Below are 18278 nucleotides of genomic sequence, written 5' to 3'. Positions count from 1 at the left end.
AATCAACTGTTCTGTGGCCCATGGTCCACCTTTCCTCCAAATTTCATCAAAATCCATTAACTACTTTTTGAGTTATGTTGGGAAAAGTCAAACAACAAACATTCTCATTATCTCTAGCCGCTTTATCCTTCTACAGGGTCGCAGGCAAGCTGGAGCCTATCCCAGCTGACTATGGGCGAAAGGCGGAGTACACCCTGGACAAGTCGCCAGGTCATCACAGGGCTGACACATAGACACAGACAACCATTCACACTCACACCTACGGTCAATTTAGAGTCACCAGTTAACCTAACCTGCATGTCTTTGGACTGTGGGGGAAACCGGAGCACCCGGAGGAAACCCACGCGGACACGGGGAGAACATGCAAACTCCACCCAGAAAGGCCCTCGCCGGCCCTGGGGCTCAAACCCAGGACCTTCTTGCTGTGAGGCGACAGCGCTAACCACTACACCACCGTGCCGCCTAAACAACAAACAAACGGAGGCAAAAACATAAGCTCCTCCAACAAAGTTGGCCGAGGTAACGATGATCAACATGTCACATTTACTGAGTATTATGTAAAAGAGGAAAACCCCTTACTTTCAACAACAGCTGGTCATATAGCTCCTGTCCACCAAGTACTCTGTCACTGTGACTGCCTAGCAGCAGTGCCTATGCACTCACAGCTATTATTTCTTTAGCTAAAATAACTTTCCAATGAGAAACCATCATTTACTAGCTTCCCACCTCCCAGTAAAAGAAATTTCTTACTACTTCAGCAAAAAAAAAGCTCAATTACCCCTAAATATGCATTCCTTATTGAATATATTGACTTACATGTTCTTGCTCATACTCTGTCTTTTCTGATTGACTGCCTGTCACCATGGACTTCTTGATGCCTAAAGTTTTAGTGTGATGACATTGTGACCTGGTGTATGCTGTAAAGAAACAAATTTCCCACTATAAGCAAGTGGTGGTGTGGTTTAGGGTGGTTCTGCATTAGGAGGGATATGTTTGGACATGAGCTCGAGAGGTAATGAATAACATGGCATGTCTGAGCCTTGTTATTCAAACATGCCAAAAAGAGAAAAAGAGATTTCTCTTTTTCGAAATCTCTCTCTAAACAGTGAGCTGGCCATATGTCTCTGTGGCCGTGAACAGGATGACGATAAAGCAAAGCTGAAAACAATGAAATTGTTCAAAATTGTTCCCTGAGAGCCATACTATTATACTGGTTCCTAAACCTCAGAGCTGCTTGGAAAATAATTTAAAGTGGGCATGGAGCACAGCCCCTCACCCCCAAATTGTCCAGTCCTTGGACAAAATGCAAGCTCCTGTTTCCAGAAGCTCCTGTTTCCAGAAGCACTCTGCTGGCAGTTCTCAGCACCCAGACAATGTCATCTAATGGATGATGCTAGAGCATTTGGAAGCACAAATTCCTCCCCACCCTGAGAACTCAGCTGATCCCATCATTTTACCAAAATAAGTTGCTCTTGCCCGTTGCACTTAGTGGACTAGAACCCTTGCTATTTGTGTGGAGCAATACTTCACAAATGCTAGTCAGGGAAGCAAACAAAGAGCTGGAGTGAGGTCTGGGCTTTTGGTGCTGTGGTGAACCACTGAACATCTGGACAGACAGCATTAAATGCTGCAGAAGTACCGAGTGCTGGCCATTACTCAAGAGGGTATACATCAGTCTTAAGTGGTCCTTCATTGGATTCAGGCAGTCACAGGCCCTGATTCAAAATGAGGAATTGGAAGGGATTTGGGAGGTGAAGGTAAGGCATATTCACGATGATTTGCACAGATATCTGTTGGTGTGGCGTAAAATCGAATATAAACAACCAAAGAATAAAACAAAGGGGTGGTTAGTAACCTATAAAGGCCAGGCAATATTTTCTTTAAATGTTATTTAGTTGCAATTCTAACTGTGTGAGACAAATTTGCAAGGCAAATTTGCAAAATACCATTCAAAGAGCAAGGTTTGTGATGCTTTTATTTTTGTTTCTCCTTTTTTATTTTATAGCATTTAAGGATTATAGAATACACTACTATATGTTGTTTAAGGGAATAAAATGCAATATCCACTCTGCAAAAATTAATCAAAAAATGGTTAGACAATATTCAGAGTGCTCTAGTAAATTTGATTTTTCAAGGAATGAACAACAACAACAACAAAAATCTAGGATTAGCTCAAAGTGGTGGCATGGTAGTGCAGTGATTAACACTGTCACCTCACAGAAAGAAGGTTCTGGGTTTGAACCTTGCAGTTGACTGGGGTCTTTCTGTATGTAGTTTGCATGACATCCCTGTGCCTGTGTGGGTTTCCTCCAGGTGCTCCAGTTTCATTCCACAGTCCAAAAACATACAGATTACATCAACTGGCTACTCTAAATTTCCCATAGGTGTGAATGAGAGTGTAAATGGTTGTTTGTTTGTGTTAGCCCTCTGATAGATTGGTGACCTGCCTGGGTTGTACCCTGCCTTCTCACCCAGTGTCAGCTGGGATTGGCTCCAGTTTCCCCTATGACCCTGAGGGATAAGCGCTATAGATAATGGATGGATGGATTAGAACAAAGTCAGCTAGCTAAACATTGCTGTCACCAACTCCCCTCCTGTGAACATCTGTAAAATAATCTTTGCTTGTAAACAAATAAAGTAAATATACTGTACAAAGAACTAACAACTACAGTGTCTTGCAAAAGTATTCATCCCCCATTGTGTTTGTCCTGTTTTGTCGCATTACAAGCTGGAATTAAAATGGAGTTTTTGGGGCGTTAGCACCATTTGGTTTGCACAGCATACCTACCACTTTAAAGGTGAAAATTATTGTTTTATTGTGACACAAACAATAATTAAGATAAAAAAAACCTGAAATCTGAGGTGTGCATAGGTATTCATCCCCCCCCCCAAAGGCAATCCTTTGTAGAGCCACCTTTTGCTGCAGTTACAGCTGCAAGTCTCTTGGGATATGTCTCTATTAGCTTAGCACATCTAGCCACTGGGATTTTTTCCCCATTCCTCAAAGCAAAACTGCTCCAACTCCTTCAAGTTAGATGGGTTGCGTTGGTGTTACAGCAATCTTCAAGTTATGCCACAGATTCTCAATTGGATTGAGGTCTGGGCTTTGATTAGGCCATTCCAAAGACATTTAAATGCTTCCCTTTAACCTACTCCAGTGTAGCTTTAGCAGTATGTTTAGGGTCATTGTCCTGCTGGAATGTGAACCTTCATCCCAGTCTCAAACCTCTGGCCGACTCAAACAGGTTTTCCTCCAGAATTGCCCTGTATTTAGTGCCATCCATCTTTCCTTCAATCCTGACCAGCTTTCCTGTCCATGCAGATGAAAAACATCCCCACAGCATGATGCTGCCACCACCATGTTTCACTGTAGGAATGGTGCTGTCATGGTGTTGGGTTTGTGCAACACATAGCATTTCCCATAATGGCCAAAAAGATCAATTTTAGTCTAATTTGACCAAAGAATCTTCTTCCATGTGTTTGGGGAGTCTGCCATATGCTGTTGGGAAACTCCAAATGTGTTTTCTTAAACAATGGCTTTTTTTTCTGGCCAATCTTCCATAAAGCCCCACTCTGTGGAGTGTATGGCTTAAAGTGGTCCTATGGACAGATACTCCCATCTCCGCTGTGGACCTTTACAGCTCTTTCAGTGTTATTTTTGGTGTCTTTGTTGCATCTCTGATTAATGCCCTCCTTGCCCAGTCTGTGAGTTTTGGTTGGCGGCCTTCTCTTGTCAGGTTTGTAGTGGTGACATATTCTTTCCATGTTGCTATAATGGATGTAATGGTGCTCCCTGGGATATTCAAAGTTTGGTATATTTTTTTATAACCCGACCCTGATCCATACTTCAACAACTGACCTGTTTGGCGCGCACGTTGGTTTTCATGTTGCTTCCTTAGTAGTGTTGCAGAGTCAGGGTCCTTCCAGAACAGGTTGATTTATACAGACATCATGTGACAGATCATGTGACACTTTGACTGCACACAGGTGGCTCTTAATCAACTAATTATGTGACTTATGAAGTGAATTGGTTGGACCAGCTCTTATTTAGGGGTTTCATCTGAAAGGGGGTGAATACCTATGCACACTCCAGATTTCTGTTTTTTCATCTTAATTATTGTTTGTGTCACAATAAAACAACAATTTGCACCTTTAAAGTGGTAGGCATGTTGTGTAAATCAAATGGTGCTAACCCCCCCTAAAAAAAATCCATTTTAATTCCAGCTTGTAATGCAACAACACAGGACAAACACCAAGGGGGATGAATACTTTTGCAAGACACTGGAAGTGGCTATGCAGTAAAGGACCCTTGATACATTTGGTGGGAAATTAATACGAATTGAGTAACAAATGGATGGTAAAGGTAAAGCAGACTCACAGCGATTCCATACAATGTGATGTTGTCTTTCTCACTCTCTTCAACAGCTTTCTTTAGGTCTGGGCTATCATGTGATTCTCCATCAGTTATCACAATCATCACTTTCCTGGCATCGGGACGCCCTCCACGCTTAAATGCCTGGGAACTATCATTGATATTAGAAAATGATTTATTCCACTGTCAAAAATTCCTGTAATTAACCGGCCTACAAGCTATTTGCACAAATTTATTGTATTTGTAAGAATTTCAAAACCAGACTCTGAGTAGTGGAATTATAACTAAAACAAAATCTCAGAGTGACTGTAGACCTGAAAAGTGTAATATTTTCAATAAAAAAAGGTCTGCTTTTGGTGTACCGTGCAACGTTGATCCCAAGTGCTGTGCGAGTCTCCTCTCCTCCACGTTGGATAATATTCTGTGCTGCACTCACCACTTCATTAACTGTATGGAAATCATCTAGGCGGAACTCATGAACCACCCTCTCTCCATACTGCACCACTCCAACCTGTGGAGAGCAGGAAAAGCCAGACATAAAATTAATAGAGCCCTGGTTCTCAAAGCCTGAGGATCCCCAGATGTCTGTGAAGTATATCTAAGGAGTCCATGATTTTTTTTTTTACATTTTGGAACTTGGAAGTGGAAATCACAACCCATCATTAGCAGAAGTTACATTTATTATTGAGTTCTTATAGGTATGAACTATTTGACTTTGAATGAAATGGGTTTAATCCTAAATTCAATTCACTTTTATTTGTACAGTGCTTTTTAACAATAGGCACTCTCACAAAGCAGAAATCCGGATGTAGGTTTCGATCCTGAATGAGCAAGCCAAGTTCAACAGTGGCAAGGAAATATTCCCTGAGACCACAGGAAACCTTGAGAGGAAGCAGACTCTAAAGGGAACCCGTCCTCTTCTGGGTAACACCCAAAAGAGCCATTATAAATCATTACAGTATACAGTTGTAGAAGAGTAAAAGCAAATAAAAGGCCTGACGCTGAATTGTGACTGATTAAGTAGGCCTGTCATAAGATAAGGTTTGTTACAAGAAATGAGAACCCTTAAAGTTTAGACTTGCTCTGTAATGTACTCCAAATTTCTATAAAGTATATAAATGACCATTTTAATAGAAAGTGTTGAGAATTGAAGTGTCAGTATGGATGCAATAAATGGCCAAAATATTGTCCACTTTTAAACAATGAGCCTAATATTTGAATAGTTGGATTACATTATTTTACAGGCATTTAGCAGATGCTCTTATCCAGAGCGATGTACAATGAGTACATACATATACCCAGGGCTTGGGGAGCAGTTGGGGTTTAGGTGCCTTGCTTAAGGGCATCTCAGCCATGGATTTTCCTGCCGGTCCCGAGAATCAAGCCAGTAACCATTTGGGCCCAACGCTGTTTCTCTAACCTTTAGGTCATGGCTGCCCCATGGATTCATCCATTCATTATCTGTAGCTGCTTCTCCTGTTCTACAGGGTCGCAGGCAAGCTGGAGCCTATCCCAGCTGACTATAGGCAAAAGGCAGGGTACACCCTGGACAAGTTGCCAAGTTATCGCAGGGCTGACACAGAGACAAACAATCAGTCACACTCACATTCACACCTACAGTCAATTTAGAGGCACCAGTTAACCTAACCTGCATGTCTTTGGACTGTGGGGGAAACCGGAACACCAGGAGGAAACCCATGCAGACATGGGGAGAACATGCAAACTCCACACAGAAAGGCCCCCATCAGTCGCTGGGCTCTAACCCAGGACCTTCTTGCTGTGAGGAGACAGTGCTAACCACTACACCACCATGCCACCCGCCCCATGGATTATTTTCCTAAAATAAATTTATATTGAGAGGGTCTACAGAACGTATCTATCTATCTACCTACCTACAGTGGTGCTTATTTATTGAGGAAAATGATCCAATATTGCATATCTGTGAGTGGCAAAAGGATGTGAACCTTTGCTTTCAGTATCTGGTGTGACCCCCTTGTGCAGCAATAACTGCAACTAAATGTTTCCAGTAACTGTTGATCAGTCCTGCACACCGGCTTGGAGGAATTTTAGCCCATTCCTCCGTACAGAACAGCTTCAACTCTGGGATGTTGGTGGGTTTCCTCACATGAACTACTCACTTCAGGTCCTTCCACAACATTTCGATTGGATTAAGGTCAGGACTTTGGCTTAGGGTCGTTGTCTTGCTGCATGACCCACCTTCTCTTGAGATTCAGTTCATGGACAGATGTCCTGACATTTTCCTTTAGAATTCACTGGTATAATTCAGAATTCATTGTTCCACCAATGATGGCAAGCCGTCCTGACCCAGCAAAATAAGCCCAAACCATGATACTACCACCACCATGTTTCACAGATGGGATAAGATTCTTATGCTGGAATGCAGTGTTTTCCTTTCTCCAAACATAATGCTTCTCATTTCAACCAAAATATTCCATTTTTGTCTCATCTGTCCACAAAACATTTTTCCAATCGCCTTCTGGCTTGTCCATGTGATCTTTAGCAAACTGCAGATGAGCAGCAATGTTCTTTTTGGAGAGCAGTCTCTTTCTCCTTGCAACCCTGCCATGTAGACCATTGCTGTTCAGTGTTCTCTGGATGGTGGACTCATGAACATTAACATTAGCCAATGTGAGAAAGGCCTTCAGTTGCTTAGAAGTTACCCTGGGGCCCTTTGTGACCTCGCTGACTATTACACGCCTTGCTCTTGGAGTGATCTTTGTTGGTTGACCACTCCTGGGGAGGGTAACAATGGTCTTGAATTTCCTCCATTTGTACACAGTCTGTCTGTCTGTGGATTGGTGGAGTCCAAACTCTTTAGAGATGGTTTTGTAACCTTTTCCAGCCTGATGAGCATCAACAACGCCTTTTCTAGGGTCCTCAGGAATCTCCTTTGTTGGTGCCATGATACACTTCCACAAACATGTGTTGTGAAGATCAGACTTTGATAGATCCCTGTTCTTTAAATAAAACAGGGTGCCCACTCACACCTGATTGTCATCCCATTGATTGAAAACACCTGACTCTAATTTCACCTTCAAATTAACTGCTAATCCTAGAGGTTCACATACTTTTGCCACTCACAGATATGTAATATTGGATCATTTTCCTCAATAAATAAATGACCAAGTATAATATTTTGTCTCATTTGTTTAACTGGGTTCTCTTTTTCTACTTTTAAGACTTGTGTGAAAATCTGATGATGTTTTAGGTCATTTTATGCAGAAATATAGAAAATTCTAAAGGGTTCACAAACTTTCAAGCACCACTCTATCTATCTATCTATCTATCTATCTATCTATCTATCTATCTATCTATCTATCTATGGTCTTTAGTGGTCCTTTGTAAACCTTTATCTGTCCATTTTTTGTCCAAAGAGTTTGTGTCCCCTTGTAGACTTCAACAGTCCTCGAGTGATTTAGTGGCACTTTAGTCCTCAGGTTGCATATGCAGTGTTTAAATCAGTATGGTTTCTCAGCCAAGCTACAAATTACAGTAGCACATAATCCGAGATTTGCATTACAATATTTGTTTATGTATGTAGAGATCCCAAATATGTACAATATAAATAGCATGCACAAACAAGAACTCTGTCAATAGCAATAATAATAACAATATTCTGATGACAAATATTATGGAACACATTATATAAATACCCATCTACATACATATGCATGGTGGACATGACTATGCTTCAGTCATACCTGAATCTGTCCTGGACCAATAGCAAACTTCTGGAGGATGTTGATTAGGAAGTCCTGCACCTCAAACCAGGGGTATATAGAATTTGATCCATCCAGCACTATGACTATATCCATATATGTTTCACATCCTGGTAGATAAAAATACACATTCAAATGGTAACTTTCAGTGACTGAATATGTGCATTTAGTTAAAAATAATCATGCACAGATTTTTTTTCTACCAAGACTCTAATCAATGATCATGCAGTATTTTCAACAAAATGAAAAAGAAAAACTGAGAAATTAACAAAATCATACTCTGAAAGGCAGGTGCAATGCTGTGTGAGAAGTTAAAAGTGCTGTCAACACTGGAGCAGATTCCTGTGCTGTATAAAGATGTACCACATTCGTATGACCATAATGGACCACAAGCCTGAAGAACAAAATATCTGCATGAACATGTGGGTGAACTGGCAAAATAGTTTGTGTGACATCCAAACTTTGCCATCACAGTGGGATTTTTCATCCCATTTGATCCAGCTTTCTGGTCTTAAGTGAAACAATATTTTATCTAATCTCATAATATATTTTTGTACACAAATGTGTGCCAAAACACTGCCATACACTTAGCTTTTAAGTGTATCACCTAGCTTTTTAAAGGAAAGGAGCAGATTATAACTATATAATCACCTAAATACACTGCTTGGTAATGTATTCATTCCAACCCAATCCCTTTTTACAATTATATTGCTTTTCACAAGAAAATTGTTTGCACTGATGGTCCAAAAAAAAAAAAAAATCCATACACTATGCCTATCTGCTAGTACACTCACAGATGATGTGATTTTGTTCCCAATTTTTATTTTTGCATTATGATCATAAGAGTAGAGCCTGTGAATAGTATTATTCTGAAAATGACACCCACCACAAAACTGTTGTCTTTTGGGTTGGAGGTTAGGGACATCCCTAGTCTCATTTTGTCTTTGTGTTCAAATACATTTTTTAGAGTTGTCCCTCCTTCAGGAAAATAAAAAAGGTAATAACATTAATTTCAATGAAGACAGAGTTGGTCCACAAAACGTCATATTTTATTGGTGTAAAATTAATCTTCCATCAGGAATCCAGACAATACCTAAGTTGAGGCGTGAACAGTTTGTTTTAGTCGAGCTATCAAGTGGGCACTTGTAGACATCACCGGTCTCATTTTCACCATTCTTCTCTAATGGAGCTCCCACAAGGAGCCTACAGGAAAACAGAGCAAAACACATATGTCATGACAAATTTACTCACTTGTTCTCTTTACTATAGAATACTTTACTCAGTTAAAATCATATTATAGTTTAATTTACTCATATAGTTGCTTCATTTATGACCACAAATGTATCTATAGTGATTCAGAATTTTTGTAAAATACAATAATTTAAAGTATATCTCTCCAGCACTTTGGATTACCAGGTTGAGAGTTTTGAATGGCTATAGATTGTATGAAGCAGATGGATGAGTACTTCCTCAGTAAGAAGCAACTACACCACTTCACCGAATAAAAAAAGATAAATTAATCTGGAATTTTTAAAAGGATTACTAACGAATGATTTCCAGCATGGATCTTAACTTGTGCCAAAACATAACACACATTAAAAAAATGATTAAAAACTGAATTTCTTGGCACCAATCAGCAGAAACTCCAGATTTCCTGGAAACGTATCACTGCTCATAACTTCTTTATTCCTGAATCATAGGAAACAAAAAAAAAGTCACAAATCATAATACCATATGTGGTGATAGAATGTGGAATACAGAGCTACTGAGATTTTTTTAAAGACTCTTACATACTACAGAATTCCTGAATCTGGTGTGCTGCTGTGGATTCACTCACATTCCTGAAGCGTCATATGCCAGGAGGTTTGCTTTTTGCCACTGTGTTAAGTTAAACTATGATGGGAGGCACAGTGGGACTCTTGGGAAAAACAAACCACAACACATACTTTCCAGAAGCCGCTAGTGCTACATGAACCATGCAGACAGGTTGCTAGACAAGTGCAAATACTTTCCACTTATTTACCTGCAAACTTCAAAGGACAAAACATTTTGTATTCCTGAAGGAATGCAAGTTAACCATCAGGACTGAAAAACCTCAAGCTTGAAAACAGGAAGTAGGTAGCCAGCTTGAGTTGAGTGGGGTTACCTTAATTGAGTTACACATTAAGTGTTGTCTGCAGGGTTTATGATACACATGTGGAGCTGACTCAAAGATAATAGTTTTAAATGGCAATCAGTGGCAGCAAAACAATGAAGCACTCGGAGCTCTTTCTTCTAAGAAAACTCAGAGACTACTTTTTCTCAGAAAACCATTAAAACAAATGAGATTTTGCAAAAGGATCAAAGACTAAAATCAGCTTGTAAGGCTACCAGATAAAAATACACAAACAATACATATACAATACAATGTGTAGAAATAAACCACAAATATTAACTTGGACATTATTTGTGACTGAACATGTAACAATTCACCCAGTCACATGATTTGGTTTGATTTCACAATGTTGGGTTCACGATTCAATTTTCACAATATTTTTGACAAAAATTAAATGAAAAAAATGTATTACCAAAAAAATGCAAAATGCATTTTCCTATTTACTTAGTTAAATATTCCTTTTGTTATACACACACACACACACACACACAATATATATATATATATATATATATATATATATATATATATATATATAAAATCCCGATTCCAAAAAAGTTGGGACAAAGTACAAATTGTAAATAAAAATGGAATGCAATGTGGAAGTTTCAAAATTCCATATTTTATTCAGAATAGAACATAGATGACATATCAAATGTTTAAACTGAGAAAATGTATCATTTAAAGAGAAAAATTAGGTGATTTTAAATTTCATAACAACACATCTCAAAAAAGTTGGGACAAGGCCATGTTTACCACTGTGAGACATCCCCTTTTCTCTTTACAACAGTCTGTAAACGTCTGGGGACTGAGCAAACAAGTTGCTCAAGTTTAGGGATAGGAATGTTAACCCATTCTTGTCTAATGTAGGATTCTAGTTGCTCAACTGTCTTAGGTCTTTTTTGTCGTATCTTCCATTTTATGATGTGCCAAATGTTTTCTATGGGTGAAAGATCTGGACTGCAGGCTGGCCAGTTCAGTACCCGGACCCTTCTTCTACGCAGCCGTGATGCTGTAATTGATGCAGTATGTAGTTTGGCATTGTCATGTTGGAAAATGCAAGGTCTTCCCTGAAAGAGACGTTGTCTGGATGGGAGCATATGTTGCTCTAGAACCTGGATATGCCTTTCAGCATTGATGGTGTCTTTCCAGATGTGTAAGCTGCCCATGCCACACGCACTAATGCAACCCCATACCATCAGAGATGCAGGCTTCTGAACTGAGCGCTGATAACAACTCGGGTCGTCCTTCTCCTCTTTAGTCCGAATGACATGGCGTCCCTGATTTCCATAAAGAACTTCAAATTTTGATTCATCTGACCACAGAACAGTTTTCCACTTTGCCACAGTCCATTTTAAATGAGCCTTGGCCCAGAGAAGACGTCTGCGCTTCAGGATCATGTTTAGATACGGCTTCTTCTTTGAACTATAGAGTTTTAGCTGGCAACGGCGGATGGCACGGTGAATTGTGTTCACAGATAATGTTCTCTGGAAATATTCCTGAGCCCATTTTGTGATTTCCAATACAGAAGCATGCCTGTATGTGATGCAGTGCCGTCTAAGGGCCTGAAGATCACAAGCACCCAGTATGGTTTTCCGGCCTTGACCCTTACGCACAGAGATTCTTCCAGATTCTCTGAATCTTTTGATGATATTATGCACTATAGATGATGACATGTTCAAACTCTTTGCAATTTTACACTGTCGAACTCCTTTCTGATATTGCTCCACTATTTGTCGGTGCAGAATTAGGGGGATTGGTGATCCTCTTCCCATCTTTACTTCTGAGAGCCGCTGCCACTCCAAGATGCTCTTTTTATACCCAGTCATGTTAATGACCTATTGCCAATTGACCTAATGAGTTGCAATTTGGTCCTCCAGCTGTTCCGTTTTTGTACCTTTAACTTTTCCAGCTTCTTATTGCCCCTGTCCCAACTTTTTTGAGATGTGTTGCTGTCATGAAATTTCAAATGAGCCAATATTTGGCATGAAATTTCAAAATGTCTCACTTTCAACATTTGATATGTTGTCTATGTTCTATTGTGAATACAACATCAGTTTTTGAGATTTGTAAATTATTGCATTCCGTTTTTATTTACAATTTGTATTTGTCCCAACTTTTTTGGAATTGGGGTTGTATACACACACACACACACACACACACACACACACACACACACACACACACACAGTGTCTTGCAAAAGTATTCATCCTCCATTGTGTTTGTCCTGTTTTGTTGCATTACAAGCTGGAATTAAAATGGATTTTTTGAAGGTAAGCACCATTTGATTTACACAACATGCCTACCACTTTAAAGGTGAAAATTGTTGCCTTATTGTGACACAAAGACACAAACAATAATTAAGATGAAAAAAACAGAAATCTGGAGTGTGCATAGGTATTCACCCCCCAAAGTCAATCCTTTGTAGAGCCACCTTTTGCTGCAATTACAGCTGCAAGTCTCTTGGGGTATGTCTCTATTAGCTTAGCACATCTAGCCAGTGGGATTTTTGCCCATTCCTCAATGCAAAACTGCTCTAACTCTCAAGTTAGATGGGTTGCGTTGGTGTACAGCAATCTTCAAGTTATGCCACAGATTCTCAATTGGATTGAGGGCTGGGCTTTGATTAGGCCATTCCAACACATTTAAATGTTTCCCTTTAAACCACTCCAGTGTAGCTTTAGCAGTATGTTTAGGGTCATTGTCCTGCTGGAATGTGAACCTTCATTCCAGTCTCAAACCTCTGGCCGACTCAAACAGGTTTCCCTCCAGAATTAGCCTGTATTTAGTGCCATCCATCTTTCCTTCAGTCCTGACCAGCTTTTCTGTCCCTGCAGATGAAAAATATCCCCACAGCATGATGCTGCCGCCACTATACTTCACTGTAGGAATGGTGTTCTCAGGCTGTTGGGTTCGCGCCACACATGGCGTTTCACATAATGGCCAAAAAGATTAATTTTTAGTCCAATTTGACCAAAGAATCTTCTTCCATGTGTTTGGGGAGTCTGCCACATGCTGTTGGGCAAACTCTAAACGTGTTTTCTTAACTAATGACATTTCTGGCCACTCTTCCATAAAGCCCCACTCTGTGGAGTGTACGGCTTAAAAGTGGTCCTATGGACAGATACTCCCATCTCCGCTGTGGATCTTTGCAGCTTCTTCAGTGTTATATTTGGTGTCTTTGTTGCATCTCTGATTAATGCCCTCCTTGCCCGGTCTGTGAGTTTTAGTGGGGGGCCTTCTCTTGTCAGGTTTGTAGTGGTGACATATTCTTTCCATTTTGCTATAATGGATTTAATGGTGCTCCCTGGGATATTCAAAGTTTGGGATATTTTTTATAACCCAACCCTGATCTATACTTCTGCACAACTTTGTCTCTGACCTGTTTGGAGGCTCCTTGGTTTTCATGTTGCTTGCTTAGTAGTGCTGCAGAGTCAGGGTCCTTCCAGAACAGGTTGATTTATACAGACATCATGTGATAGATCATGTGACACTTTGATTGCACACAGGTGGATTTTAATCAACTAATTATGTGATTTATGAAGTGAATTGGTTGGAGCAGCTCTTATTTAGGGGTTTCATACGAAAGGCGGTGAATACCTATGCACACTCCAGATTTCTGTTTTTTTTATCTTAATTATTGTTTGTGTCACAATAAAACAACAATTTTCACCTTTAAAGTTGTAGGCATGTTGTGTAAATCAAATGGTGCTAACCCCCCAAAAATCCATTTTAATTCCAGTTTGTAATGCAAGAAAACAGGACAAACACCAAGACACTGTATATATATATATATATATATATATATATATATATATATATATATATATATATATATAAACAATGATTATTTACAAACATTTGTAATATAATAGCCTATTAACTAAAATATGCCTTTTGTTAAAAATGAAAAAAATGTTAATAACAAAATAACTGTCCTTGAACAATTTACGAACATTTGAGAAGGCTGTAGTCAGCTTACACATTAAACAACTACCTCAAGTTGCTTCTCTTTTCTTTAGCTTTCAGCAGTCTGTAAAAAGAGAGCTCCAATTTCTTGTTGAATCTATTTGTATAGTCAGTCACACAACAGCTCTTTCCCATTTTAGATCTGGGTTTTTTTTGTGTGTGTTTTCACAGAATTAGAACTGTGTTACTCCTGCCTATGTTGAAGTCACATGAGTAAAAACACGAGCAACTTTTTGTTGCATCGTCTAAAATGAATCCATACCTGTTTTTTAGTCCTTCAATTTGTGAGGCCTGGTTTGAGATTTTCATTTTGGATCCAGATTAGCTGGAATTTATGGTTCTGATTAAACACCATGTGGAATGAATGAGCTACAAAATATCACATTGTTTTACCTGAGCCTGATTTAATGGATTTTCCTCATCCGAAGTAAATATTTGTGTATACACAGCATATACATTTTCTTGAATATTTATTATTTATTTCACTTTACCTGGACAGTCTGACTCTTTTTTTTCTATGTGAAATACTTTGAATGAAATCAGGCATGAAATGTGATTGTTTGCTCAGAGCTCTCTGGCAAGGCAGAACTCAGACTCCTTGCCAGCAGACAGCATTGGGACGAAATACAAATCACAAAAATTGCTCTGAGAAATATATGACTGGGATGTGTGTTTAACTATTCAGTGCTATGGAACTTTACTAGAGTTTTTTTCAATCCTTGATCTATGCAATAAATTAAACATTCATGAATAATATATAATAGATTAAAAATTGTCATACAGTTCCAGCCATAAAACACATTTTGATGTTGAAAATCACAACATTGCTTTTCCTGCTTTCTTAACAAATCAAATCACACCTTTATCTTGTTTAACTTAGAAACCTCATGCCATTAATATAAATGTCAGGACACAAGTCTTTTTGTGTCTCGTGAAATCTGCAACACATCGCAAATTGTGACAATCGAGAGATATTACTCTCTAGTTACTTTCATACAATCACTGATTGCTTCTGAAAACTAAATATTTTTCTAGGAAGCAGCACATGTAATAGGTTAGACATATTACTCAGTGAAAAAATGCCATACCATTTCTGACCAAGTGCCTCGTGTTGCTGCACTGTGTAGCCAAACTGTGTTTCTTTTGGTCCTTGGATGATCTGGGCTTTCTTTGTGTCAATACTGAAGCAGTTTCTGCTCCCTTAAAAGAGAAATAAAAATAATATACTCAGTAATATAAAGACACACTTTCCTACTTCTTCAGTGCAAGGACTTATATTAGAAATATCTTTCTAATAGTTGTCATCCTTGAACAGACAAAACGTTTGGAAATATTTACTATATTATTCTGAATGCAACAGTAGTTGGAATAAACAATCTGACCTGCAACTGGATTTTGTCTGTCATATCTTAATATCCATAGTCCTCTTATCCAGTATTTGAGTCAATGATTTGATGGCATCTGGTTTCAATTTTATAGTTTATCTGCAGAGGTCAGTTAAATGAGCACAGGAAGACTTCTCTACTGCTGCCAAGTGAGGCAGAAATACCATATTACTCAAATTATTTCAACTTGCTCTTTATATTTAATTTCCCCCAACAGGAAGCTGTGATATCTGAAAATAGATGGACCAGACCATTCCATCACACACAAAAAAAGTAAACTGATCAAGATGATTCCCCATCTGGTACCATGCTGTATTTTTTTCATTCTCTCTTTTTCCCTCTCTTCTTCACTCTTCATTAGCATCATCTGCTCCCTGGGCATGTCTATCCAAATCTCCATATGCCTTTCAGAAGTGTTAACCCAATGTGTTGAGCTTTGGGAAAATTCTAATAGAAATACCACAATGAAATTAACAATGTAAATTAAGTTTTGTACATACAGAAAGTTTTGATGTTTCATACCCCAACTGTCTGTAGATCTATCTTTGGAAACTGGAATACTGACCTTTACTTTGAAAGTTCCTTTATGAAAGTATAACACCTAAAACATTAATCTCTCTAGCAGTACATTTCCAAAATTGATTAATTTGCTATAGGTCAAATGATTTATTTATTTATTTATTTATTTATTTATACACAATATCAGATATGATCATGAGGCACCTGAAACTGTCGGAAAATTCTGCTGCATTTGTAGCACTTTTTAAAGTACACTGTTGATGAAATGTTTTTGAAAAGCTTAAAAAAACCTCACCTTTTTTCCTTTAAGGAATGGGATCATACACAGAAATTAGAAAGTATGGAAAAGGGAAGTATAGGGAAGTTTTTGGGATGAATAGAGAAGAGTAGGGAAATATCGGACTTCTAATTCAGTGAAACAGTATAAATCTAATTGAAAATTACTATCCCTCCATCCATCCATTATCTGTAGCTGCTTATCCTGTACAGGGTCGCAGGCAAGCTGGAGCCTATCCCAGCTGACTATGGGCGAGAGGTGGGGTACACCCTGGACAAGTCGCCAGGTCATCGCAGGGCTTGGAAAATGACTAGATCTTGATAAATCTCATTAGGGACTTGTAGAACATATGATATATTTGTCTTACAATGGATACATACAGTGTCTGAGACTATTATCTATAGTCTTAACTTGTTTACCTGCCCAGTACACCTGCCCTTTAATAAGCATCCCATTAGGATCTGAGAATGGCCAGTTAGTAAGTTCTTAAATAGAAATAGTTAGGTCTTTTGTAAATGACCTGGTAATAACAACAACAACAACAACAACAACAACAATAATAATAATAATAATAATAATAATAATAAATATTTCAGGTGTTCATCACTTTTTGACTCATATTGTAAACACGCCACTAAATAACAAACCATCTACCTATCAGGAGATAAATCTGTGTATGTCACCCAGTATAGGGTAAATTGTTTTGAAAGTTGTATTTTAACCTCTTGACAACACTAGATAGATGTTTTTCCCTACAAGTGCTATACTTTAATAGTTCCCATATTAGAAATCCCCATATTGGCATACCATCCCCATCCACATGCATATTGTTTTGATTAAATTTCCATCATAACAGATTTTCTCTTCAGGCTTCAGAATCAAAGACATATCTGAGGTCACACACAGCTACATACGTGCTCTGTCTTACCTGGGAGCAGGAAACAGATGGAAAGTAGTATGATGGGATAATACTCCATAAGTGCAGCCATGCATTGGTGAGTGTCAGTGTGTGTGTGCGTGTGTATGCTGTTTCATACAACTGGATGTGATTGGTTTGTTAGACACAACTGCTCTGCTGCAGCAGGACTAAATCTGAGGAGGAGTGGCTGACATCAGCAAGGAGGTGCACTGAAACTTGCACACTCTAGAATGACGAGGCGTGCACACACACACACACACACACACACACTCATGGCATGTGTGTGTGTGTGTATGAGAGAGACTCTTACGTGTTTTAAAGCTTAGCCTTAAGGTGGGGGATGAGGATAGAGACACAGGCTATTTAAAGAGAATTTTATGAAGCACCTTTTTTTAACAGTTTAAACACTGATGCAGGTTTACAAAAATCCCTCTCTCAATGAAATGAACATAAAACACTTTAGATGCTCAGCCAGGGTATGTTAACCAGTCTACTGCCTTAGGCTTCACAGCTTATCTTGGCTACTACATATCAGAAATCATCCACAAATCCAAAGTGGATGTGATTACCTGGAAGTGCATACAAAATACTCTATTTGGTAAAACTACGGAAATAACAATTATTAAATTAGTTATTGAATAATTAACAATTATCCCACAAAATTGAGTCATACATGAGCTGACAGCCAACGAGGCGTGTAGCACTGTAGCAGCCATGTACAACGAGATTGAGTGGAATAACTGTTTTATTCTATCCACATTCACTGGATTTTGAGAAACAGAGCATTTTTCTCATCTCATCTCATTATCTCTAGCCGCTTTATCCTTCTACAGGGTCGCAGGCAAGCTGGAGCCTATCCCAGCTGACTACGAGCGAAAGGCAGGGTACACCCTGGACAAGTCGCCAGGTCATCACAGGGCTACAGAGCATTTTTATTTTTT

General features: G+C 38.9%; 1 protein-coding gene across 3 annotated transcripts in view; it reads right to left on the bottom strand.

Annotated features, from left to right (window-relative positions):
- itga11b (integrin, alpha 11b) overlaps positions 1-17473 on the bottom strand; it is a 63733-nt gene extending 46260 nt beyond the window's left edge. For all 3 annotated transcript variants that reach the window (XM_060914579.1, XM_060914580.1, XM_060914581.1), the window contains exons 1-8: positions 17347-17473; positions 15326-15437; positions 9206-9315; positions 8999-9090; positions 8392-8506; positions 8095-8222; positions 4735-4883; positions 4379-4523 (exon numbers count right to left, since the gene is read on the bottom strand). In XM_060914579.1, the coding sequence (XP_060770562.1) occupies positions 4379-4523; positions 4735-4883; positions 8095-8222; positions 8392-8506; positions 8999-9090; positions 9206-9315; positions 15326-15437; positions 17347-17407 (912 nt within the window). In that variant the 5' untranslated portion in view covers positions 17408-17473. The remainder of the gene's footprint in view (positions 1-4378; positions 4524-4734; positions 4884-8094; positions 8223-8391; positions 8507-8998; positions 9091-9205; positions 9316-15325; positions 15438-17346) is intronic.
- Between the last annotated feature and the right edge of the window lie 805 nt (positions 17474-18278).

The sequence above is a fragment of the Neoarius graeffei genome, chromosome 2 (genome assembly GCF_027579695.1).
Source record: "Neoarius graeffei isolate fNeoGra1 chromosome 2, fNeoGra1.pri, whole genome shotgun sequence".
NCBI lineage: Eukaryota > Metazoa > Chordata > Actinopteri > Siluriformes > Ariidae > Neoarius > Neoarius graeffei.
Note: the sequence above shows the minus strand (reverse complement) of the source record. Positions and strands in the feature narration are given on the sequence as shown.